Below are 27430 nucleotides of genomic sequence, written 5' to 3'. Positions count from 1 at the left end.
TGTGACAATCCTATCCCAGGAGTCTCCGGGAGCCCTGAACGTCACTCCATTCACTAATAGAGGAGTGGGGGTGGGCCTACTGGCATGAAATCAGTAGGCTGCGCCAGAACCGAGAAGAAATGGAGCAGCTTCTCAATGACATCACAAAGGAACATGGCAGCGTGGAACCTGGCATAGGCTGCAGAGAAGAGGATCCCAGCAGGACAACACATAATCCTTTTGTGTGGGTGAGTATCTCATCTGCAGCTATCTCATCATCAGGTAAGTGGTGAAGAAGAAAAATAATAGAGTGGGAGGATAAAACTCCTCTTTTAAGGATATGTTTCTGGAATTATGGGGGTTGAGAGATGAACACAAAAACCTTTTTTTTTTTGCATACTATGAGACTGCTGTAAGCTACTCTATATAAATGTCATGACTGAGCCCCCACTTCTTCACACCAGCTGCCTGTCTGAAATTGGTGTAGGACAGTGTTTCCCAACCTTTTTTCAGTCAAGGAACCTTTTAAAGTTATGAACAATATTGAGGACCCTTTAAAATTATGGACAGTCTCAAGGCACCCCATTCTAAAATGTAAAAAAACCTATTCTAATAGTTTGACCTAATGCAGCAACACCCACACATTTAGGACACCCAATGTTAGAGGGGATTTATTCTTCCAATGCAAATACAATTTTGCACACTGGTACTGACTAGTATTCCAGTGTTTCTCTTCTCCCTCAATTTCTCTCTATCACTCAGCTAATTTGCCCCCCATTACTGATGGAGAGGGGTAGGGGAGGGTCAAACACGGATGCCGTACAGGCGACTGACATCCTCCATATCAACTGATGGTGTCATTGGTTGTTAGGACGCTGGCGTCTAGAAGGTTGTAATGGTGCACAATGAAAACCTGTGGCTTTGTGTATCTAAAATGCAGGCTTGATCCATCCGCTGGCTTGTATACAGTTTTTGGGCAATCTAAAAGTAAAAAAACACAGTGAGCACTGGTCCTGAACAGCAGCTGAGCACTCTAAGCAACCGATAAGTACTTATACAGAATAACATAAAAAACAGGGCAGCGCTGTAGATATTAATAATAAATCCGAAATTAGTCCACTGCAAGTCCAGTTCATAGAAACATGTCAGGTGACAAGTGGAAACTCAATGTTGGTGATCCGTGAGGAAGTAGCAGAAATACGCACTCACCAGAAATAAGATATATATAAGCAGTATATATCAAAAGCCCATGGGTCCTCAATCCAGAAGGAACAAAGCTGGTCTGGTCACGATAGGTGGGTCCCTCCTTTAAGGATGCATTTTTGGGCAATGTTTAGGCAGTTTGTCAAGGCACCCCTGAAGAAACGTCAGCGCTCCCCAAGGTGCCTGGGCACCCTGGTTGAGAAAGGCTGGTGTAGGGTGCAGTGCCAGGACCTGCAGTCTGCAGTAAGGGACCTAGAGGGAGGCTAAAATTTGAGTTCCATAGTAACACCATGTGCAGAAGTGAGATGGCAAGCTGACATTGCAGAGAGATAGGAGTTCAGGCTTCAAAGTCTTCCATGCTAAGCTATCATGGAAGACAGTAGGAGTTCTGCTCCAGCACTACAACCAAAGCAAAGGGTGCATGTACAAGTATCAAACCCACCACACTGGGCATTACACTTGCAGCATTCAATATAACAGTCTGCAGCTGGAGTCCCTGAATTCCAAATGACTCTCACTTGTATTAAAGGCATTATAAACCTTCCTACTTCTGTAAAAATGTGCATTGGACATGTAGTTTTATGGTGTCATTTGTTGCCCTGTACACAGCTTATAGCAGAGTAAATCTTCACATACCAGTGTCATAACATGAGACATGCAGCATGGCTTTCCACTGGTTATGTATGGCCTCTGTCTGTAATCTAAAAATTGCTTTTACCCATGAAGAAACTACATATTCCACAGTCCCTGGGTCTCCCAGTCTAGTGCTCTGCAGGTGTGACCCAAACAGTAATTAGATTTGACCCAGCCACAAACAGGCAGAAAAAATCAACTGTTAGATCACTGTGTTTGAAAGGATGTGTTTTCATCACATTAGGATCCCTACATTTGTGATGGAACACAGAAGAATTGTTGAGGAATGGATAGGACCTGGAAAAAGAATTCCTGGTGAATAGGGACAAGCTAAGTGGATGAATACATGGACTTGTCTATAATACAGTCACAGCAAAGCAGCCCATCAACACAAGGTAAGGCAAACAGACAACACAGGAAACAGAAATACACTAATACCAAGTTAAAACATATGAATGTTTACTCCCAATATACAAACCAGTGTACATAAGCCACTCTCCATTGCCCTTCGTTTTATCCCCTGCACCTATCTGCTGCTATGATCACTGCCAGAGCCCCTACAAAGGTGAAAAAGTGGACTGGAAGACAATACAAGCACTCACTTGTGCACACTCCATGTGGTGTGGCTTGGGGATTGGTGGATCAGACTGAGAGCGTCGCATTGTGGGAGGCATGAGAGATTGTGCATTCTGTCTGCTGGAACCACTGAGATGTTCACCCTGGCAACAACAGTGATCAAAGCAGCTGCAAGAGTACTTCTATGTTTACACTTGTGTCAAAAGCAGGCGTTTCATCTGCATTTTTGAAGCGTCATGAATGCCTCAGTGCTCTGTGTCAATTATGTGCATTGCAGCAGACAGTGCTGTTCACAGGGCTGGGTTCCAAAATGTATTCAACATGTACGGTTGGTTTAATGCCTCCCATTTATGCCAATGCAAATGCACATTTGAAATGCGGTTACCCTAGGTTCACACCTCAGCATTTTCCGCAGCATTTTGCAGAAACGCACTACAGTCCATTTAACGTGATCTCCTATGGGACAGGTCCACATCTCTGCGTTTTCACCCAGTGCGTTTTTTGGAAAGGCTCAGGGACTTTTTTAAATGCAAAAAGTTGCATTTTTGGTTCTATAAACTTCAGTGGAAATGCTGCAGAAAAGCATGTACTGCGTTTTTGGTGCATTTTGTGTTTTTAAATCTGCCTAACAACAAGGTAAAAAAACAACAAAATACGTCAAAAACGCATGTGCAAAAATGCAATGCAGAAACGGATCAAATGCAACCTGCATAGATGTGAACCTAGCCTTAGAAAGAGCTACTAGCTGAGACGACAGTATAAGAATCCATACAATACAAAACCAATACAGAGGAGATGCCTGGAAAGCAGTATTTAGCGCAACGCAAATGCTTCAAAAAAACATGTGCAATACATGTCAATAATGCATATTAACGCGACTGGCATGTTAATGGGCTTCCATTGTATCTAACATTTCAAATCACATCTAAATTCACCTAAGGGGCATATTTATAAAGCACTAATGGTTAATGCACACTGACATTTGTAGGCATTTTATATGTCTGATGTAAATTTCCCAGAGATTTCCCACACCCAGGGAGCCGCAGGTGCTGCATAGAGCCTGCCATACAAATGAATGCCTATACGTGTTCATAGTCTTGCAAACAGTGATACTTCTTTGCCTTGGTATTTAATCAAGCATGTGTGTCCAATGTATTTTCCGAGCATGAAACTTGTGCGTTCGGGAAATACATATGATGTGGTTTTAAGCCGTGTACCGGGGTGGGCTCCCCAGGATACAGTGAAGTCACGACGAGGAAAGCAACCCCAACACCAGCTTTTGTCACAACAGAATTTTACTTAGATGTGGCAAATAAACACAACCACAAATGCTGGGAACATACAATAAATTTACATACACCCAGCCCAATGGCTGAGACCCTTGTGCTGCACAGCACGGCGCCTCCTGATGGATGAAGGTAGAAGGTGTAGTAATTACCTACTGGCGGGCACAACTAAGCTGCCACACCTTACCTGTTATTACCCTAATAGAGCAGGAATCAGTGTATGGGTGTATGGTATGGGCTAGCCTGCGGTGCAGCACAACAGCTTACAATCTTACACAAATCTACAGTATTCCCCCTCCCATAACTGGTCCTGTAGCACGTGCCTGAGTATTCCTTCTGAGCAAAACGCCAGTCTGGCTTGAGTTTGTAGGATTTTATCAGCTCTCCAATGTGAAATGTCGCTTTAAGTGGTGGAGTCCTTCCAATAATCAGTAACAACACTTGTGGCCTGACACAAACAGAGACCCTAACTAACTATAGGCCTGGACTCAGTCTCTGGGTGCCAACACTGAAATGAGGTGCGTGCACGATCTTACCGACCCGGGTCTGCTTTTCATCCGCTGGTGACTCTGAACAGAACAAATGTTGCTTAGTTCCTCTGCTCTCATCAGCCTTCCTGGCAGCAATCTCTGGTTAGTAAGGGACGCTTTCACACCTGGATGTCATCAGATTCTCAGCTCACACGGCCCCTGCATTCAGCATCGTCCAAAACATGGCTCCTGCATTCAGCATTGTCTAAAACATGGCTGCAGTCTCCTCTTCCTGTTCACTAAAAAACCCCACCTCTTCATGAATATACAAATATCTATGCAGTCTGATCCTGTGTTAGAAAAACAGTGACATCTTGTGGCTAAACCGCAGAATGTCAGTCAAAACATCTATTTACTCCACACTATAATTTACTGCACACAAACAGTGTTCAAACAATGAGAGCTGTTTCCCCATCTCACATGTATGCGCAAGTAAATGCTGATGTAAAAATGCGTCGTCATTTACATGAGTACAGCCATTCACTTGTTTGTCAGGCTGTAAGGAGCACCTGCGGCTCCCCAGGCACAGCAAAGTGCCAGGAAATTTACACTAGGCAACCGCGTGTACTGTAAAATGTTCATGTGCATTAATCCTCAATGTGACTTTCAGGTCCTGTTCACATCTCGTGATTTGGAATCACAGACAGAATCGCCACAATTCTAAATTGTGCGGCAAATGAGCAATGTGCGTTTGGGTGCCATTATCCTTCGATGGCACCCTAAAAGTGACGTGATTGTCGTGGATCAGGTAGCAATCGCAGTAAACTGCACCTTTAAAAATTGTGTGACGCTTGTTCAAGTGAATGGGCTGTCCCTATGTGACGCACAGAATCATGTGAAAATCGCGTAGTGGGGATGCTTGTGAATGGAGCCTCACTGGTGGTACATCAATTACTGCCATGAAAACACATCTCTATAAATGAGAAACAAGGCGCTGAATGCAGATTTTCAGCCAGCACAAATAGTTGCTGTTTGAGCCTGATGGCTTGGACTTACCAGCTCTTCACAAAATGGGGGGGGCCCCCTAAGATATGGGGACCCCCCAAATTGAGAAATCCAAGTGTAGTTGAGCCAAAATGAATGCCAAGCAAATGTCTAGGAAGTCCAATTTTTTTATTTTTCAACAAGTGGCAACAAGAAAACAAAAGGCAGCCAATTCATTTTGATGTCACAAATCCCCCTTCATCAGGACTTAAAGGGTAACTTCACTTTCATGGAAAACAATAAATTAATAAAAAATCTCACTTATAAACTGCTATACAAGTCATATTATAATTTATTTTACTAAAAATTACCTTTTCATTTCAGTCAGAGATACTCCCGAAGGGTTAACCACTAAAGGGATGCAGTTACTGCAGCTTTTCTCGTTGGAACACTGTTAGTGCACCAGGTGATAATAAAGAATCAGACCCTCCCATTCAGAATCAGTGTTCAAAGGACATGTTCAGACAAATAGCTAAGTATTTCTTCAGAGCAGAAACAGGTGGGAATCTGCCACAAAGTGAAATGTACATTGTTTTTTCTCAACAAAAGTGAACTTAGAGAGGTTGCTTACCTTCTCTTTGGCAGGCACCTGCTAGGACTACCTGTTCCTCCCTGCTCTGGGTGCATCTTCAGCAAGCAGGCACCCATGCACTCCAGAGCTGGGCTGTGTGCGTCCACAGGCATACACAGCACCAGTAAGCTATGCTCCCCACTCTCTCCCCAGAGGAGTTTGACAGTAGCAAGAGCCTATGGCTTCCACTGCTTTTAGTGTCTCTAGCTCCTTGGAAAACCAATCTATGGCAGGGGATGTTTAGATCACCAAGTAATTGTACCAGTATCATCAGTAGGATAATGGAGTTAAACACATGCATCAGGCAGATTCAAGTGCAGTGAATGTTAGATTTTATGCTTTATAAATATGCCCCTAATTGAAGGCACCAGATGGTTCCAAATATACAGCTGAGGAGTGCATTTGGGTTTTTTTTTGGTTTATGTAGAGGTCTGATAACTTTCCATGTAGGATGCAGAGTATAGCACCACAATTGTTTTTCCCCAGTGTCTGCTTCCCATCTATAGATAGCTTGGTAAGTAAGTACAATATCACACAACAGCTTTCTAGCTGCTACAAATCTGTTTGATCATTTTTTCTGGTGATTTGTAGCTAAATGTCAGCTGGATTACAGTGTCCACTAGACAGGATATGGAGATGTAGCACCCTCCTAGGATGCTGGGCAAATTTAGTTTTGACTCCTTTTGTAGACAAGGGAGCAGTGATTGAGTGTTCTGGTCTGTTCAGGGTTTCACAGGCTCGGAGTTTGATTGCTTCCCCTGCTTTTTTCCAGAACATCCAAATAACCAGCCCAAATATTTTTCATGCCCTAGCCAATCCCTGGAGAGGAGTGTTCACAAGGTGGCTGGGGAGGTGATAAATAGGTTGAAACCCTGGGGAAATTGTTCTTTTCTTGGCATGGAGCGTTCCAAAGCCTCAGGAGCTGTAGCCTATGGACTGTGTAGCTGTTCTTGAGACCTCAGCAGTGTTAGGGCTGCTGGAGTGATCTTCTTGAGGAGCTGGCTGTAGGAATTCACCATGAGGGATCGGGTCTGGAGAAGGATTGCCTCTCTCACTGGACCATGATCATAAGAAGCTGGAAGGTGTGCAGCTGTACTGGAGACTTGTGAGTAATGACCCTGAGTTGATTCCTGGTGATTGTGTGCTTTTGGGATATAAGTGGTAGAGGTAGGTATGGACTGAAGCAGCTCTCACAGGGTCTGAGTAGTGGCCATTCCCCTGTCCCCAGCAGAATGCTGTAATGGGAGTCTAGAGAAAAGTGTCGTCCTGTTGCTAAGCAGTGTTTTGGAGTATCCCATGCCCTAACCCCTCTCTTGCTTAAAGTTCTTCAAGCAATAAATATCACAAAGACATCCCTAGACTCAGCTATTGGAGCCAGTGTGCATCTGCTTGTGATGGACAGTCTCTACTAATAGGGAAGAGCCAGCTATTACCAGCGGCCCCTATGGGGGTAGCGCTACAAACAGTATACAGGTTACAGTGAAAGGGACTAAAAGCCCTCCAATCAAATCAGAGCATAGCACAGTAAAGGCTTTGTAACCACTACATATGTCTCTGATCATTTTTCTTCTAGGGATTTGTAGCTTAAATGTCAGCCACATTGGAATACATGAGTGTCTACTAGATATTGTAAGCATACAGGTTATGGTAAAAAGGGACTAAAGGGTCTAAAAGCCCTTCAATTGAATAAGTGTGTGGGCAGTGTGGTGTAGTGGTGCAGAGAATACACAGAGGTGGAGTGCAGTGTACTGCATATATTGAAAACATTCCAACAAGGTACAACCAGGCCCGGCAGATGAGTACAGTCATCCAGTGCCACTTACAAGACTCACAGCAGGGGGTGGAAGTGCGGCATGACAAGTCCAACCCAATAAAGGAGCTGCTCCAAGGAGGAAGATGTAGTCCCTGCACTTTCCATACTCTTCCGGAACCTTTCCTTAGCGCTAAGCACTCTCCCTGACTGATGGGAACCTATCCCTATGCTAGCTTCTTTGCCAATGCGTGCCAAATCAGGGGGCCAGAAGCTTAAATAAGTTCACATACACCCAAGATGGCCACACAGGTCACGAGGGGGCCAACATCCAATCAGACAGCTGCTCCAGGTGACCCTAAGGAAACCATAGAGGAACTTAATTCCCCAGGACTTTCTTCTCCTTCTATATTGCCAGTTTGGTCAAACACCACCTACAGTGGTACAGACTGAACCTACCTATAAGTGCATAGCTCAGTAAAAGCTTAGTTGCAGCTACATATCTCACTGATATTTTTTCTGGTGATTTGTATTTAAATGTCAGATGCATTGGATTACATGAGTGTCTACTAAACAGTATAACCATAGAGGTTATGGCAAAAGAGACTAATGCAGGCCAAACATGGTAAATTTTGAACAAATGTTCTTTCGAAAATCTGACATTTTTTGTGTATTGTAATCTGATGGTGCCATCTGATTGATTTCGAAATTTGACCAACGAAGCCTTCAATTTCATCTCATGTTGTTACAGAAAAGAATTTTCATGGCTGGGAATCTTCTTTTCTTTCCAGGTCACAGCTCATGCTCATTTATTTTTTGATTATACTTTCCGCACGACTTTCCCATAATTGATTAGAAATTAGTTTTTAAAAAAATTTCCAACGTGCCTGATCACTCAAATTCAATGGCCACATGAAAATCGGCTGATGTTGCGGCCCACTAATGGTATGAAGCTCGGGAGAAAATTCTTTGTTTTAATTTTCAAAAGAAAATTATTTCAGATTTCAACCCATGTATATAGGAACTAAAAGCTCAAAAGCTCTCCAACAAAATCAGTGCTAGACAATTCTAAAGTTTGTTCTCAATGCTGCAAAAAAGTCATTAGTTCACCATTTTGAACCACAAATTGCCAAAAATTGCTGCAACCCAAAAGATGTTTCATTGACCAAATTGAACAAATTTTTTCCTACCAGCAAAAATGTTGAGAGGAGTGATTATGTAGCTCTGTGCCTGTTTGAAGAGTTCATTGGAACCCTAAACATAAATAGTCTAATTGGATAACCTGTATAGGTCTCTAGGGAGGCAGGGAAACACTACAGACACCTTGGGCACTTGTTTTTCACAGGTAAAATATAACAGTAAAACTCGCTTTTTGCAGATCAAACTTGGTGAAGGCTTCAGGCAGCGCTGGAGGGACAAATACTATGGTAAGTTGGATATGTTGGCTGCTTCTGTTGGCGGTTATCTGGTCCTTCTGCCTATTTAGTACTTTATCCTCCCACAGGTTCTCTTTAAGCTCTTTTTTTGTTCTGTTATCTCTCTATCTTTGGCTTTGCTGCTTACTTTTGTACATATGGTTGCACAAGGACTCTAAACCTTGCCTGCTTCCAAGTAAATGAGCGAAAAAGGGCTTCTGTCAAAACTTTACCCAGGGGTCTCACTGTCGTCTGCTTGAGCCAGAATCTAGATCCAAACCAATTAAATGGAAAATATTTTCACATATTTCAGACAGCCTGCTGAAGCCAAGGCCAAATGTAGCATGAAAGACAAGTAGAGTAAATTAGTTTGGCATTAAACTAAGATGTGCCACTTTCTTGATGATCGCTTTGTGGTTTTTGTTTGGATTTACTAAGCCATGTGTTTTAACAATTATATTTTTGTGTTGCATATCTTTGTCTTAATTAAAATAAATTATAAAAGAAGACAATAAGATCCAAAGCCAATCGGCCCGAAGCCCAATGAAAACTTGTGCTGTATTTGAACATATTTTATTAGTTATTTGGTCTGAGAGAAAGAAATAAAATATATATATATGTGTGTGTGTGTGTATATATATATTATAATTATTATACAGTATTTATATAGCGCCAACAGTTCGCTCAGCGCTGTACATTACAATGGGAGACAATACATGAGACAGTACAATAACAATACAATGCGATACACGAGGGGTTCGAGGGCCCTGCTCCTTGGAGCTTACAATCTAGGAGGGAGGGGATAGCAGTACGGGAGGAATAGCTGTGGGGGATGGAGTGGTAGGAAGAGTGGAGGAGATCGGCAATTAGCAGAGGGCGGGGTACACTTCACTGAAGAGGTAGGTTTTCAAGGTGTGCCTAAAGGAGAGGAGAGTAGGTGATAGTCTGATGGATTGGGGTAGGGAATTCAAGAGGATGGGTGAAGCCCTGGAGAAGTCCTGGAGGCAGGCATGGGAGGAGGTGACCAGGGAACTAGAGAGAAGGAGGTCTTGTGAGGAGCGGAGAGTACGTTTTGGATGGTATTTGGATATCAGGTCGGTGATGTAGTTTCGGGCATGTTATGGACAGCTTTGTACGTCAATGTTAGCATTTTGAATTTGATTCGTTGGGCAATCGGAATCCAATGGAGGGATTGGCAGAGGGGGGTGGCGGATACAGAGCGGTTGGTAAGGTGGATGAGTCTGGCCGCTGCACTATACTACTGTTTATTTTTTACAAGAGGTATTATATGGTTACCTGAGTGTTCTAGCTGCTATTACAGAGAAGTGCTCACTACCACTATTTTTTACCATTCAGGATCGACTGAAGCAGGGATAGCCTGTGGTGAGGTAAGCCAGTGAAGAGGGAGTTGCAGTAGTCAAGTTGTGATATAATGAGGGAGTGAATGAGTTGCTTAGTAGTTTCCGAGGTTAGGAACGGACGTATATAGATATAGATATACACACACATTTTATTTTTTTAGGTAATGCTTGATATAATATTGCATGTAAGCATTGTGTGTATTTCGGTAAATATTGTATGCATCAATAATCAATATTTTGTATTCCTTTTGAGAGGAAACCCCGACACTTAAACCAAATGTGCTCCAGTCAACAATTTGTCTGGGCATACAATAAATAAATACCAAAGTTGACCGATATTGCGTTGGATTTTCGCCTTAAAGAATATGTAAACCCAACATTGCATATTCCTGATATGTGCCTGCTTTACCACCATATGAAATCGTGTCCTGTTCTTTTCGTATTGCTTCCTTTGTGTGAAATCCCTGGTGTTCCTGCCAGTCCTAGTGCAGCAGAAATAACACATTAGGTGCCAATCTAATGGCGGGCGGGTGCACCGCAGTGCACACGTATGAGCACGAGCACAGGATTTGCTAATAGGAATTATCCATCTGCTCATGATTATGCACCAGGGCACATTTTGCCTTTACTGACTACATGTCAGAACACGCTCCTGTGCGAATGACTGTGTGACCACCACCACAGTGCATTGTGAGAATTAAACTGTTTTATGCATACATGTTTAACCCCTTCACGCCGTCGCCTCCCGGTCCTTTAAGGGGTTTCTGATGCCGGGAGGTGGGCCGGGGTTTAGGGTCATGTGACCGCCGTGATTGGCTGTCACAGCAGTCTCAGGATCAGAAAGGTCCCAATCGCAAGGAGAGCTCTGGACCTTTCCATGGTACACCGGCACGTGCTGGGAGCGTGTAGGGCGAGCTTGTTTACAAATGCTACGCAAATATGCGGCCGCTCAGCGTCAAGGCCCAGCCGCCAAGAGGCTGCATATTTGCGTACGTGGCGTGAAGACATTAAGCAATGATAATTTTTTTACAAAAAAAATAAATAAAATGGTCCTGCATACCAATCCTGCCCACAGGACAATCACCACCTGATGTCTAAGCCAATATTATTTTCTGTAAAAACTTCAAGCAGCGTATAGTTGTATCTAAAAACAGCCCTGAATCTCTAAATGTCTAAAAATATCTAGACACTAAAATATTGAAGAGCCTTGTTTTCAAACTGTTTTTCTCAGGAATGAAAAACTCCCATGTGGCATCACCGTTAAAGCCTAATCAAGATTGCCTCTTGCTCAGGTAAATTGTTGTCTGAATGCTTCTGCTGTCAACAGTTGATGGAAAATTGTCTTTCAAACACCTTCCTTTACAGCAAGCGTTCGTCTTATCATTGAATCCAAGACTTTCTTGTTGAAAATGAGTCAGCTCTGATTCTTGATGCTGACCTCGGATGGATTGATATTTTTTTTTTATAGCTTTTACAATGAGCGTTTCTGTAGTTGTCTGTTTTCCAGGCAGTTGAATAGCACTATATATATAGAAATCTATATATATAGTGCTATTCAACTGCCTGGAAAACAGGCAACTTTTTATTTCTGAAAATAGAAAGACAGGAAAACATTTTATAGGAAATTGTCATATTTAACCTGCCAGCTATGCCAATTTTTGGCCTTGGTCCCTGGCCAGCAAACATGTTAGTAGACATTGTCACGGTCATTTTGCGGTGTGGCAAGTTTCATGTTGCATGGCAAAGTTGAACAAAGACATCACTTCATCCAGGTTGACCTGAGCGTGTGTGCCAGGACCCAGATCTTCTTGCTAAGCCACCTGAGATGCTGGACAGCTCCCTGCCTGATTCCTTAGACAACCTTGCCTTGTGTGTTGTGTTCTCTTGAACCTTTTCCCTTTGCTCCTACTATGAACTTCCTAAATAAGCCATGTCTTTGCACTTCCTGTTTGCCAGATTTTGTGCTCTCTCCAGTCAATATCTCGCTCTTGTCGCTCTTGCTGCTGTCTGTATCTTTGCTATCACTCGTTACCAACCTTTAGCTTGGTCCCAGGGGCGGCACTGAAAAACTCATGGGGCCCCCTGGCAATAGGGGATCATGGGGCCCCTGTCTCCTTGCCCACACCCAAAAAAGCCTATGAAAGGTACCAGGGGCATCTCATGGGGCCCCCTACTGACCCCAGGCCCTCAGGCATTGCCCGAGTGCCTGAATGGTCAGTCCGCCCCTGCTTGGTCCTCGATTACACTTCCGCTTGTTTCCAACCTGCAGCCACTTGTTACCAATTTTTGGCTTGTTCCTCAACTATGCTTCTGCTTGATCACAACCTCTAACCACTTGTTTCTGACCTTTGGCTTGTTTACTGACTTCGCTTCTGCTTATTCCTACCTGCTACTGGCCCCAGTTTGCTAACCTTCTGGTGGGGTGATTCTGAGGACTGGGACCTGGTACTAACACACAGCAAAACCCATCTCCACCATCAGGAGCTCTGGTAAATACTTGTTAGTGCTTAGACCGCATACCTTGAATGCACCTGCATCCTCCACCAAGGAGACTTGCTTATACATCTATCCTGCTGGTCGGTGGAAGCCTTGCTACTGCTATAGCTACTCTGAGCATGACCCCTGACATGTACTTGTCACTACCATTTTTCATATCACTGTACATTGCATTCATTAAGAAACACATACGTTCTATAAAAGGTTTTTTAATTAACTACACTTCCTGCTGACACCACCAGCTGTGGAAGGGAGTTACACATCCTTATCGCTCTAATAGTAAAGAACCCTTTACACAGTTTAAGACTGAACTACTTCTCATCCAACTTCATTGTGTGGCTGCACGTCCTCATTAGAGACCTTAGGTTAGTTTCCTTTCAATGCTAGGATCTCCATTTTATAGATTTGCATATTGTGATCATATCCCCTCTTAAATGCCTCTTCTCCAGGGAGAATACACTTAATGTTTGTAGTAATCATTTCTCATGACTGAGGTGCTCCAGCCCCCTTATTAGCTTTACTGCCCTTCTCCAGACTCTCTCCAGTTCAAGGACGTCCTTCCTCAAGATTAGTGACCAGAACTGAATCACATACTCAAGATGTGGATGAACCAATGCATGTTGTAGTTGGTAGATGGTGTGACTTGGCAATCAAACCTCATTCAAGTTAATGTAACAGCACCAAAACTTTATTGCAACGTTTGCTGGAAAGGGTAATTGGCAGTGTGCAGAGGGTTCCTCCGGGATTTCCATTGTTAATATGTGGCTACACCCCTTTAGCACCTGATCAATAAATGCATGCACAAGCTATTGGGATTGAGCACAGATATGTCTTGTTTCAGCTCTACAACTGTGTCGCAAATGCATCTAAGGCACGTGGTTATGGCACGGTCCTACATGATACCTCTTGTGGATCAAAGATGGGCATTCAGGAGGCAGCATGTCACCTCCTTAACACTTGCCAGTCAGCTCTAAACAGCATCTTAAAAGCAATCTACCATGGATCTCTTTCAGGGGTGTTTAAAAATTTACTTTTTAAGTCTCTTCCACTTGTGCTCTCCAAGACAACATACTCAGAGAGATACTGGGAACCTATAGATTTGCAACAACAGTACCTCAAATCATAGAAATACAGAAATGAGCACCAGACCAAAACCTGATAAAGGAGTAAAGGAGTACAAGATCATTTAAAAAAAAAAAAGGTCAGACAAAAACAGCCAACACATTTTGAGAGAAACACCGCTCCCCCTTCATTAGGACTCAGCACAGGATTATATATATATATATATATATATATAATTCAGAAAGTATTCAGACCCCCTTCACTTTTTTCAATTTTGTTATGTTGCAGCCTGATACTACAGTTGTTTATAGTGGGTATAGAAATGAATCACACCCCTCTTTAAAATAATCACAGTTTGTTGCTTTGCAGCCTGAAATGAAGACAGGCACAGTTTGTGTTTCATCCAGCTGTATTAATTTATAACATCCTAATATTTCATGCTGCTCTAATCCACAGCTGATCACAGTTGAAAGTCTAATGGCTTTCTGTGCCATTGAGGAAGTGATTAGCTACACCTGATTGAGTTTACAAGTCATTTTTAGGAGGGGGGGTGATCCTTTTCCCAACTCTGATTCCGTCTTTTTATTTACATTTTAAAGGGGGGGGGGTGTTAATATTTTCTATATCCACTGTAAATTCATTTTTTTCTCCTTAATCTATACTTAGTACCCCATAATGACAAAGTTAAAACAGAATTTTAGAAATATCTGTGCATTTATTGAAAAACTGAAATATCACATTGGCATGAATATTCAGACCCTTTGCAATAACACTTTTGTTTAGCTCATGTGCCTTCCCATTTTTCTTGATCGATGCTGAGATATTTCTACACCTTGATTGGAGTCCACCTGTGGTAAATTAAATTGACTGGACATGATTTTGAAAGGCACAGACCTCTCTATAAAAGGCCTCACAGCTGACAATGCATACTGTATCAGAGTAAAAGCTATGAGGTCAAAGAAACTGCCTGCAGAGCTCAGACACAAGATTCTTGCAAGGCACAGATCTGGCTACTAAAAAATTTCGGCTGCACTGAAGGTTCCCAAGAGCACAGTGGCCTCCATAATTCTCAAATGGAAGAAGTTTGGCACAACCAGGACTCTTCCAAGAGCTGGTCAAACTAAGCAATCTGGGAGAAGGGCCTTAGTAAAGGTGAACAAGAACCTGATGGTCACTGAACTCCAGAGATACTGTGTGGAAATGGGACAAAGTTTCAGAAGGACAACCATCAATGCAGCCCTCCATTGATCTGGACTTTATGGCAGAGTGGCTAGATGGAAACTTCTTCTCAGTGCAAAACACATGAAAGCCTGCTTGGAGTCTACAAAAGAAAGCACCTGAAGGACTCTCAATGTGCTTTCCAACAGTCATTCATCAAGGCGCTGGGTGGGAGGAGCCAGGGGGCCTACATCTGAAGTTATCTCTGACACCCTGAAATTTCGCCTGAGGATCCAGTTTGCATAGCCTCACTGGAAGGCACCTGAAGAAAGATGAAAGGGCACAGCTGATCCCATAGCCTTGAGAGTACTGTTTTACTACAAGATCCTAGTGACTGTGCACTACTGGGATTGCTGGTTGCATCCCAACCAGTCCTCTTTAGTTTTGTGAAAGTAATTCCTCTCTTGAGAGGTTCATACAGTTGGTCTCCTCTAGTTTCTCATGGGGAAACCATCCTTTGAACTTGGGTAAAGTAGTTCCCCTCCTGAGGAGTACATACCTCTGATCCTTTCTCGTCTTTTATGGGGGGACTGTACTCTGAGCTGAGCAGAAGACCTGTTCCTGCAGTTTGCAACATAAAGAAGTATTGTCCTGCGTATATTTGGTGAAGTTGGAGTATCCCATATCACCCTATCCCAAGTTATTCAGCAATAAAATCCTAAAAGACACCTCAAGGCTGATCATTGTGCCTGTCTACCTCTGTACTAAATCTGGGGAATAACTGGTTAATTTAAGCGGCTCTTTCAGGGACAGCACTACAATATATACATGCACTGGCCAATTTATTAGGTACACCTTGCTAGTTGCAAGAAAATATCCCCCACATCATTACACCACCACCAGCCTGAACTGTTGATGCAAGGCAGGATGGATTCATGCTTTCATGTTGTTTATGCCAAATTCTGACCCTACCATCTGAATGTCGCAGCAACCAGTCTATCAATCCTCTTTTGACATCAACAAGGCATTTTCATCCACACAAATGCCACTCACTGGATATTTTCTCTTTTTCAGTCCATTCTCTGTAAACTCTAAACATGGTTGTGTGTGAAAATCTCAGAAGATCAGAACATTTTGAAATACCACATTCAAAGTCACTTAAATCCCCTTTCTTTCCCATTCTGATGCTTGGTTTGACCTTCAGCAAGTCGTCTTCACCATGTCTATATGCCTAAATGCATTGAGTTGCTGCCATGTGATTGGCTGATTAGCAATATGTGTTACCAGGCAATTTAACAGATGTACCTAATAAAGAGGCCAATGTTTGTGTGTGTATATGTACATATACACTATATTACCAAAAGTATTGGGTCAGCCTGCCTTTACACACACATGAACTTTAACGGCATCTCAGTCTTAGTCCGTAATGATCAATATTGAGTTGGCCCGCCCTTTGCAGCTATAACAGCTTCAACTCTTCTGGGAAGGCCGTCCACAAGGTTTAGGAGTGTTTCTATGGGAAGGTTTGACCATTCTTCCAGAAGCACATTTGTGAGGTCAGGCAGTGATGTTGGACGAGAAGGCCTGGCTCACAGTCTCCACTCTAATTCATCCCAAAGGTGTTCTATTGGGTTGAGGTCAGGACTCTGTGCAGGCCAGTCAAGTTCCTCCACCCCAAACTTGCTCATCCATGTCTTTATGGGCCTTGCTTTGTGCCCTGGTGTGCAGTCATGTTGGAACAGGAAGGGACCATCCCCAAACTCTTCCCACAAAGTTGGGAGCATGAAATTGTCCAAAATGTCTTGGTATGCTGATGCCTTAACAGTTCCCTTCACTGGAACTGAGGGACCAAGCCCAACCCCTGAAAAACAACCCCACATCATAATCCCCCTCCACCAAACTTTATACGTAGCACAATGCAGTCAGGCAAGTACTGTTCTCCTGGGAACTGCAAAACTCAGACATGTCCATCAGATTGCCAGAGAAGGAACCATGATTGGTCACTCCAGAGAACACGTCTCCACTGCTCTAGAGTCCAGTGGCAGCGTGCTTTACACCACTGCATCTGACGCTTTGCATTGCACTTGGTGATGTAAGGCTTGGATGCAGCTACTCAGCCATGAAATCCCATTCCATGAAGCTCTCTATGCACTGTTGTTGTGCTAATCTGAAGGCTACACCAAGTTTGGAGGTCTTTAGCTACTGACTCAGATAGTTGGTGACTTCTGTGCTCTGTGCGCTTCATCATTCAATGACCCGGCTCTGTCATTTTACGTGGCCTACCACTTTGTGGCTGAGTTGCTGTTTTTCCCAGTTGCTTCCACTTTGTTATAATACCACTAACAGTGGTATATTTAGTGGCAAGGAAATTTCACTGATGGACTTATTGCATAGGTGGCAACCTATCACGGTACCATGCTTGGAGTCACTGAGCTCCTAAGAGCTACCCATTCTTTCACAAATGTTTGTAGAAGCAGTCTGCATGCCTAGGTGCTTGATGTTATACACCTGTGGGCATGGAGGTAATTGGAACACCTGAATCCAATGATTTGGAGGGGTGTCCCAATACGTTTGGCAATATAGTGTGTGTATAATATAGTGTGTGTATGTATGTATGTATGTATATATATATATATACAGTGGGGCAAAAAAGTATTTAGTCAGCCACCAATTGTGCAAGTTCTCCCACTTAAAAAGATGAGAGAGGCCTGTAATTGGCATCATAGGTAGACCTCAACTATGAGAGACAAAATGAGAAAAAAAATCCAGACAATCACATTGGCTGATTTGGAAAGAATTTATTTGCAAATTATGGTGGAAAATAAGTATTTGGTCAATATCAAAAGTTCATCTCAATACTTTGTTATATATCCTTTGTTGGCAATGACAGAGGTCAAACGTTTCCTGTAAGTCTTCACAAGAATGGCACACACTGTTGCTTGTATGTTGGCCCATTCCTCCATGCAGATCTCCTCTAGAGCAGTGATGTTTTGGGGCTGTCGCTGGGCAACACAGACTTTACTCCCTCCAAAGGTTTTCTATGGGGTTGAGATCTGGAGACTGGCTAGGCCACTCCAGGACCTTGAAATGCTTCTTACGAAGCCACTCCTTCGTTGCCCGGGCGGTATGTTTGGAATCATTGTCATGTTGGAAGACCCAGCCACGTTTCATCTTCAATGCCCTTGCTGATGGAAGGAGGTTTGCACTCAAAATCTCACGATACATGGCCCCATTCATTCTGTCCTGTACATGGATCAGTCGTCCTGGTCCCTTTGCGGAGAAACAGCCCCAAAGCATGATGTTGCCACCCCCATGCTTCACAGTAGGTATGGTGTTCTTTGGATGCAACTCAGCATTCTCTCTCCTCCAAACACGACGAGTTGTGTTTCTACCAAACAGTTCTATTTTGGTTTCATCTGACCATATGACATTTTCCCAATCCTCTTCTGGATCATCCAAATGCTCTCTAGCAAACTTCAGACGGGCCCGGACATGTACTGGCTTAAGCAGGGGGACATGTCTGGCACTGCAGGAGCTGAGTCCCTGGAGGCGTAGTTTGTTACTGATGGTAGCCTTTGTTACGTTGGTCCCAGCTCTCTACAGGTCATTCACTAGGTCCCCCCGTGTGGTCCTGGGATTTTCGCTCACCGTTCTTGTGATCATTTTGACCCCACGGGGTGAGATCTTACGTGGAGCCCCAGATCGAGGGAGATTATCAGTGGTCTTGTATGTCTTCCATTTCCTAATTATTGCTCCCACAGTTGATTTGTTCACACCAAGCTGCTTGCCTATTGCAGATTCATTCTTCCCAGCCTGGTACAGGTCTACAATTTTGTTTCTGGTGTCCTTCGACAGCTCTTTAGTCTTCACCATAGTGGAGTTTGGAGTGTGACTGTTTGAGGTTGTGGACAGGTGTCTTTTATACTGATAACAAGTTCAAACAGGTGCTATTGATACAGGTAATGAGTGCAGGACAGAGGAGCCTCTTAAAGAAGAAGGTACAGGTCTGTGAGAGCCAGAAATCTTGCTTGTTTGTAGGTGACCAAATACTTATTTTCCACCATAATTTGCAAATTAATTCTTTCCAAATCAGCCAATGTGATTGTCTGGATTTTTTTTCTCAATTTGTCTCTCATAGTTGAGGTCTACCTATGATGCCAATTACAGGCCTCTCTCATCTTTTTAAGTGGGAGAACTTGCACAATTGGTGGCTGACTAAATACTTTTTCGCCCCACTGTGTGTGTATATATATATATATGACACACACTGCTCAAAAAAATTAAAGGAACACTTTTTAATCAGAGTATAACATGATGTAAATTAAACTCCTGGGATATTGATCTGGTCAGTTAAGTAGCAGAGGGGGTTGTTAATTTCATTAGCCCCAAAGCAGCTGAAACTGATTAACAACAGGTACACTAGTTGGGCAACAATAAGACTACCCCCAAAACTGGAATGGTTTTACAGGTGGAGACCACTGGTATTTTTTTTCCCTACTCATCTTTTCTGACTGTTTTTCACTAGTTTTGCATTTGGCTAGGGTCAGTGTCACTACTTGTAGCATGAGGCGATACCTGGACCCTACAGAGGTTGCACAGGCAGTCCAAGTCCTCCAGGATGGCACATCCATATGTGCCATTGCCAGAAGGTTTGTTGTGTCTCCCAGCACAGTCTCAAGAGTATGGAGGAGATTCCAGTAGACAGGCAGTTACATTAGGAGAGCTGGACAGGGCCAAAGTTGGTCCTTACCCATCAGCAGGACCAGTATCTACTCCTTTGTGCAGGGAGGACAGGATGAGCACTGCCAGAGCCCTACAAAATGACCTCCAGCAGACCACTGATGTGAATGTCTCTGACCAATCAGAAACCGACTTCATGAAGGTGGCCTGAGGGCCCGACGTCCTCTAGTGAGCCCTGTGCTCACTGGCCTGCACCATAGAGCTCGATTGGTATTTGCCATTGAATACCAGAATTGGCAGGTCCACCACTGGCGCCATGTGCTTTTCACAGATGAATGCAGATTTAACCTGAGCACGTGACAAACGTGAAAAGGTCTGGAGAAGCCATGGAGAACGTTATGCTGCCAGTAACACTGTTCAGCATGACCGTTTTGGTGGTGGGTCAGTGATGGTCTGGGGAGGCATATCCATGGAGGGACACACAGACCTCTACAGGCTAGAAAATGGCACCCTGACTGCCATTAGGTATCGGGATGAAATCCTTGGACCCATTGTCAGACCCTATGCTGGTGCAGTGGGTCCTGGGTTCCTCCTGGTGCATGACAATGCCCGGCCTCATGTAGCGAGAGTATGCAGGCAGTTCCTGGAGGAAGAAGGAATTGATACCACTGAATGGTCGCCATGCTCGCCTCATCTAAATCCAATAGAACACCTCTGGGATATCATTATTCTGTCTCTTATGTCACCAGGTTGCATTGAAAATGGAAGTGTTGTAACATTCTTTTGCTTCCGCTGTGTGATGAGACACCTAGTTATCAGGTGGGAATCCTCAATTTTGTCATTCACTGTGTGCGCTGCTAGTATACAGAGTCATGTCAGAGCTTATTGAGCTTCAAAGAGGGCAAATTGTTGGTGCTGCTTAGCTGGTGCCTCTGTGTCTGAAGTTGTCAATTTATTTGCCGTGTAGGGGGGTACAGTATCAAAGATTATGACGGTATATACAGTTTCCTAGAAAACGTCATCCAATAAGCAGAAGCGCGGTATATATGGTCAACTGACTGAAAAAAGACAAAAGGACATTGCGCAGGATTGTGGCCCGGAATAAGAAAACAGCTGCTGCAAAAGTGAACCAGCTAAAACTACCAAACCCTTGTGAGCTGCTATTACATAAAAAAAACACTAATACACATAATCTGTATAAGGAATCACCCACACTATTCACACCCTCATATATGACTTGTTGAAATGTTATAAAATCAATATCCACCAGTGCCAAGCTTCCCTTAACATATAACCATCAACTCAAATATGTGCTTCTAAGAATCATATGAACCATCAAAAAAAATGTCATAATTGTGCAGTCCAACAAAATGTCCTAATATATATCTTCTGTGCTTCAGAATGGTGTTATAAACTGCCTTTTACTTCTTCATTCCTTATCTGCACCTCCTATGTGCCAAAAATGCTGTTATAAATGAGACCCACCACAGCAACAGTTGTGAAAATGTGGAATAGACTCCCTCAAGAGTTGGTTCTGGCCAGCTCAGTGAATTGCTTTAAAATAGACCTGGATTCTTTCTTGGATACACAGAATATAACTGGATACTAACATTTATAGGTAAAGGAGATCCAGGGAATATCCGATTGCCTCTCGGGGGATCAGGAAGGAATTTTTTCCCAGCAGGAGCAAATTGGATCATGCTTTGCTGTTTTTTTTTGCCTTCCTCTGGATCAACTGTGGGTATAGGATTATAACTTTTTTTTTTTCTTTAATGGTTGAACTGGATGGACTATTTTTCAGAAAGACTATGTAACAAATCCCATAGTCCATCTCGGAAGAGAACAAGAGAGGGTAGTTCTGTTCCTACATACAGTTAGGAGATCTGGCGGAGTGAATTTAAATACTGATATGACTTGATAACCTTGGAAGGAGTCTTGGACAAGATGTTAATGAGGTTGATGTGGGGTACCTTTTTTTTTTATGGTTGAATTAGATGGACTTTTGTCTTCTTTCAGACAGACTAACTATGTAGTGTTTCCAGTGTGTGTGTGTGTGTTTTACATGTGTAAAAAAAAAAAAGTATTTTAAAATTGCGAATTTTTTTTATTTTTACATTTTAAAATCTTATAAAGTATTATTTTATATAGTATTTTAAAATTACAATCATTTCAGGTTAGTATTTGCTTCAGTTCCATTTTATTCCTTAAGTAGAGGGATTTAGCGGTTGATCCGCTGCTGTAAGGTCAAAAATATATTAACTCATGAGTGCTTTGCAGTACTTCACGTTATGGAGAGCGGAGAGCTGCAGGGTTCTTGCAACAAAGTGAATAACTGAAATGGTATTGGCTATCTGCCAGCTTCTATTATAGTGAATGAGGGACTAAGGGAATAAGAAGATACATAGCACTGTAATGCTTTTTTTATATACTTGGTACATGACAGACGAAATCTCTAGAACACAAACTGGATGGATATAAATGAAGTGTAGGCCTTTCTTCTTAGCCTAGAAAAGTGCAGGCTGCTATGTAAGAATTCAACAGCCCAAAGACAGGTTTACTTATTCATGGAAATTAAAGTACTTTTGTTTGGAACTTTACACAGATCCGGTTGTGCAAGTCTTGTGGCACATGGATATTCTATAATGCCAAAAGACACCCCTTTTACGACCTCTGATTGACAGGAGGCTCTCAGTGAGATTGTGGTTGTGGCTCCTGATTTATTATGACTTTAGTTAACCATTTAAAGTGCTACTAAACCCAGGACTCTGCATTCACTATACCTGTTCTCCCCGCACCCTGCCTTCACTATATCTGGTCTCCCCGGACCCTGCATTCACTATATCTGGTCTCCCCGGACCCTGCATTCACTATATCTGTTCTCCCCGGACCCTGCATTCACTATACCTGTTCTCCCCGGACCCTGCATTCACTATATCTGGTCTCCCCGGACCCTGCATTCACTATATCTGTTCTCCCCGGACCCTGCATTCACTGTACCTGTTCTCCCCGGACCCTGCATTCACTATATCTGGTCTCCCCAAACCCTGCATTCACTATATCTGGTCTCCCCGGACCCTGCATTCACTATATCTGGTCTCCCCGGACCCTGCATTCACTATATCTGTTCTCCCCGGACCCTGCATTCACTATATCTGGTCTCCCCGGACTCTGCATTCACTATATCTGTTCTCCCCGGACCCTGCATTCACTATATCTGTTCTCCCCGGACCCTGCATTCACTATATCCGGTCTCCCCGGACCCTGCATTCACTATATCCGTTCTCCCCGGACCCTGCATTCACTATATCCGGTCTCCCCGGACCCTGCATTCACTATATCTGGTCTCCCCGGACCCTGCATTCACTATATCTGGTCTCCCCGGACCCCGCATACACTATATCTGGTCTCCCCGGACCCTGCATTCACTATATCTGGTCTCCCTGGACCCCGCATTCACTATATCTGGTCTCCCACATTACACAGAACATGTAAATGCAATTATTTTAGTAAGTTCTGTGACTTCTGTCAGTGTCCAGCAGAACACTGGTTAAAGCTTGTAGGAGGAGTTTTCATTCTGCTCTTGGAGGATGCAAAACACCTGACCTCTGTCTGGACAGTGCTAATTGGCCCTGTGCTGATCACATGCACTCTCCCAAGAGAATAAATATCTCTAGCAATACACACTAAACTGAGCATGTGCAGACTGTCTCCACAATATGTTTTATCAGGAGGTAAGAAGGGAGAACTGGAAGAAGGGGAGGATCAGAGGAGGCAGAATCGAACAGCATATTTAAACATTGCAGAGGATTAACCCCTTAGGTTGCAGAGTGAGTATAACAAGCATGCTTTACTGCAAATACAGACTGATTTTACTGCTGTGGGTTTAATAACACGTTAAAGCGGAGTTCCACCCAAAAGAGAAAATTCCGCTTTAATGCTTTGTCCCCCGCTTCCCATTAAGGATTGGCATCTTTGGGGAGTAGGAGGGGAAAGCGGGTACCGAAATTTGCTAGGTATCAGCTCCTACTTCCACTGCGATCACCTAGGCTATTGGAAGAGGAAGTTGTCCTCCTCCCCCCTCCCCATAGTCTTCTGGGACACGTGATAGGTGCAAGCTGTCACAGCCGGGTGCCCACACTAAAGTTCCCAGCGCCAGGGAGAGAAGACAGCAGGTGAAACCAGCCGTGGTGAGGACACCGCTGGACCAAAGGACAAGTAAGTGTCTGTACAGGAATGTTGGAATCCTATTGCCCTACGCCCAGGATATGTAGTTCCGGACGCCGGGCACGTAGTTTCTTTCTACCTTTTAGCCCCGTTGCGGGCAAGCAGCAGGGCTCACCTGTCAGGTGAAGCAATCGGCTGCATCGCTGCTGGTGACTGCTTCCATACAGTGCTAGCCTCTTCACATCCCCGGCATGAGGTCTCCTGGGCTCCGCTTGCCCATCTGTGGGACCGGCTCCCACAGATTGGAATAAAAAAACATTTTTTACTTTCTGCTATAAAACCTATTCAAAGAAAAATTTAAAAAATCTAATTTTTTCATATATTTTGGTCAGTTGTATTCTGCTACATGTCTTGGATAAATCAAAAATCCCAAAAGGTGTACAGTTGCAAGAAAAAGTATGTGAACCCCTTGGGATTACGTGGAGTTTTGCATGAATTGGGCATAAAATGTGCTCTAAACGTCACCTAAGTCACAACAATAGAAGAACACAGTCTGCTGAACATAATACTACACAAACATTAGATGTTGCCATGGTTTAATTGCACATAACATGTAAACATTCACAGTGCAGGGAGGAAAAAGTATGTGAACCTTTGGACTTAATAACTGGTTGTCCCTCCTTTGGCAGCAATAACCTCAACCAAACGTTTCCTGTAGTTGCAGATCAGACCTGCACAACGATCTGGAGTAATTTTGGACCATTCCTCTTCACAAAACTGTTTCAGTGTAGCAATATTCTTGGGATGTCTGGTGTGAATCGCTCTCTTAAGGTCATGCCACAGCATTTCAATCAGGTTGAGGTCAGGACTCTGACTGGGCCACTCCAGAAGGTGTATTCTGTGCTGTTGCAGCCATTGTTTTGTATAATTACTTGTATGCTTTGGGTCATTGTCCTGTTGCATCACCCATCCTCTGCGGAGCTTCAGTTAGCGGACAGATGGTCGTACGTTTTCCTGCAAAATGTCTTGATAAAATCTGGAATTAATTTTCCCATCAATGACAACAATCTGTCCAGGCCCTGAGGCAGCAAAGCAGCCCCAAACCATGATGCTCCCTCCGCCATGTTTTACAGTGGGGATGAGGTTTTGATGTTGGTGTGCTGTGCCTTTTTTTCTCCACACATAGTGTTGTGTGTTCTTCCCAAACAACTCAATCTTGGTTTCATCTGTCCACAGTATATTTTGCCAGTAGTGCTGTGGAACATCCAGGTGCTCTTTTGCAAACTTCAAACGTGCTGCAATATTCTTTTTGGACAGCAATGGCTTCCTCCGTGGTGTCCTCCCATGTACTCCATTCTTGTTTCATGTTTTCCTTATTGTAGATGTGTCAACAAAAATGTTAGCATGTGCCAGAGATTTCTGTAGGTCTTTAGCTGACACTCTGGGATTCTTCTTTACCTCATGCAGCATTCTACGCTGTGCTCTTGCAGTCATTTTTACTGGACGACTACGCCTAGGGAGAGTAGCAACAGTGCTAAACTTTCTCCATTTGTAGACAGTCTGTCTTACAGTGGACACATGAACATCAAGGCTTTTGGAGATACTTTTGTAACCCTTTCCAGCTTCATGCAAGTCAACAATTCTTGATCGTAGGTCTTCTGAGAGCTCTTTTCTGCGAGGCATGGTTCACATCAGACATTGCTTCTTGAAACCAGTAAACCCAAAACAGGTGTGTTTTTCAAGGGCAGGACAGCTGTCAGCAACACATCCAATCCAATCAAGGTTGGCTCACTCCTGGTGTCAGGGCTCCCAGGTATGACCAGAGGTGTGTGACTGAAGCAGGGAAACGCAGACCTCAGATATGTTATAAACAATATAATTTATTAACACTAACAGTACAAACATAAACGCAGTGCAATACTAAAACATAATACGGTGCAAACAAACCAACCAACCACCCACAAATAACAGTATATACAAGCAAGCGTCGTCAGGCAGGCCGGGTCAATATCAATTGGGCAGGTAGGTACATGGGGAGCAAGCGGAGAATGGTCGGGGTCACAGGCCAGGTTCAGCAGGTAGCAAGCAGCATAGTACAGAGGGTCAGGCAGAGGGATGGTCCGGGTCACAAGCCAGGGATCAGAACAGGTAGCAAGCAGCGTAGTACAGAGGGTCAGACAGAGGGATGGTCAGGGTCACAAGCCAGGATCAGAGCAGGAGAAGTCAGCAAAGGAACAGAAACAGGATGCAGGACAGATACAGGGCCCAGGACAAACACAACACCAAGGCAGAGTCTGCAAGTCTGGCCATCCCTTAAATACACCAGTATCATCTGTTCCAGGTGTTAGCTGGCTGAAAGGTTGAGTCTCTGATTGCTGGGAGCACCCGCTGGCCAGCCCTGGTACTGCAGATCAAAAGGCAGGTGAGTCCCACCATTGCTGGCCAGTCCATTCCTAACAGTACCCCCCCCTCAAGGAGCGGCCTCAGGACGCTCCAAACAGTCCTAGCTGGGAAAAATGTTCCACCGCCCGGGTCGGGCAACTGGCGGGATATCAAAGACTGGCACACCGGGCAGGACTCCGGGCAGCGGCACACCGGGCTGGACTCCGGGCAGAGGCACATCGAGCAGAGGCACATCGGGCAGGACTCCGGGCAGAGGCACATCGGGCAGGACTCCGGGCAGAGGCACATCAGGCAGGACTCCAGGCAGAGGCACATCGGGCAGGACTCCAGGCAGAGGCACATCGGGCAGGACTCCAGGCAGAGGCACATCGGGCAGGATTCCGGGCAGAGGCACATCGGGCAGGATTCCGGGCAGAGGCACATCGGGCAGGATTCCGGGCAGAGGCACATCGGGCAGGACTCCGGGCAAAGGCACATCGGATTACCAGGCGAAGCAGCAGGCACCGGGCCCCCGGGCGGAGCAGCAGGCACCGGGCCCCCGGGCGGAGCAGCAGGCACCGGGCCCCCGGGCGGAGCAGCAGGCACCGGGCCCCCGGGCGGAGCAGCAGGCACCGGGCCCCCGGGCGGAGCAGCAGGCACCGGGCCCCCGGGCGGGGCTGCAGGCTCCGGGCCCCCGGGCGGAGCAGCAGGCACCGGGCCCCCGGGCGGGGCAGCAGGCACCGGGCCCCCGGGCGGAGCGGCAGGCACCGGGCCCCCGGGCGGGGCGACAGGCACCGGGCCCCCGGGCGGGGCGACAGGCACCGGGCCCCCAGGCGGGGCGACAGGCACCGGGCCCCCAGGCGGGGCGACAGGCACCGGGCCCCCAGGCGGGGCGACAGGCATCGTGCCCCCAGGCGGGGCGACAGGCATCGTGCCCCCAGGCGGAGCGGCGGGCGCCGGACCCCCAGATGGAGCGACAGGTCTCGGGCCCCCAGGCGTAGCGGCGGGCGCCGGACCCCCAGATGGAGCGACAGGTCTCGGGCCCTCAGGCGGAGCGGCGGGCGCCGGACCCCCAGGCGGAGCGACAGGTCTCGGGCCCTCAGGCGGAGCGGCGGGCGCCGGACCCCCAGGCGGAGCGACAGGTCTCGGGCCCTCAGGCGGAGCGGCGGGCGCCGGACCCCCAGGAGGAGCGACAGGTCT

At 45.0% G+C, this 27430-nt stretch overlaps 1 protein-coding gene across 1 annotated transcript in view; it reads right to left on the bottom strand.

The window, feature by feature from the left end:
* Nucleotides 1–621: 621 nt before the first annotated feature.
* Nucleotides 622–27430, bottom strand: part of LOC149442204 (phosphorylase b kinase regulatory subunit alpha, skeletal muscle isoform-like) — a 326068-nt gene continuing 299259 nt past the window's right edge. The window contains exon 34 of the mRNA XM_089656373.1: nucleotides 622–960. Within this exon, the coding sequence (XP_089512499.1) occupies nucleotides 862–960 (99 nt within the window). The 3' untranslated portion in view covers nucleotides 622–861. The remainder of the gene's footprint in view (nucleotides 961–27430) is intronic.

This window comes from Staurois parvus, unplaced genomic scaffold (genome assembly GCF_062004578.1).
Source record: "Staurois parvus isolate SC_StPar_1 unplaced genomic scaffold, SC_StPar_1.0 ptg000902l, whole genome shotgun sequence".
In the NCBI taxonomy this organism is placed as follows: domain Eukaryota; kingdom Metazoa; phylum Chordata; class Amphibia; order Anura; family Ranidae; genus Staurois; species Staurois parvus.
This window is presented reverse-complemented; position numbering and strand designations above follow the sequence as displayed.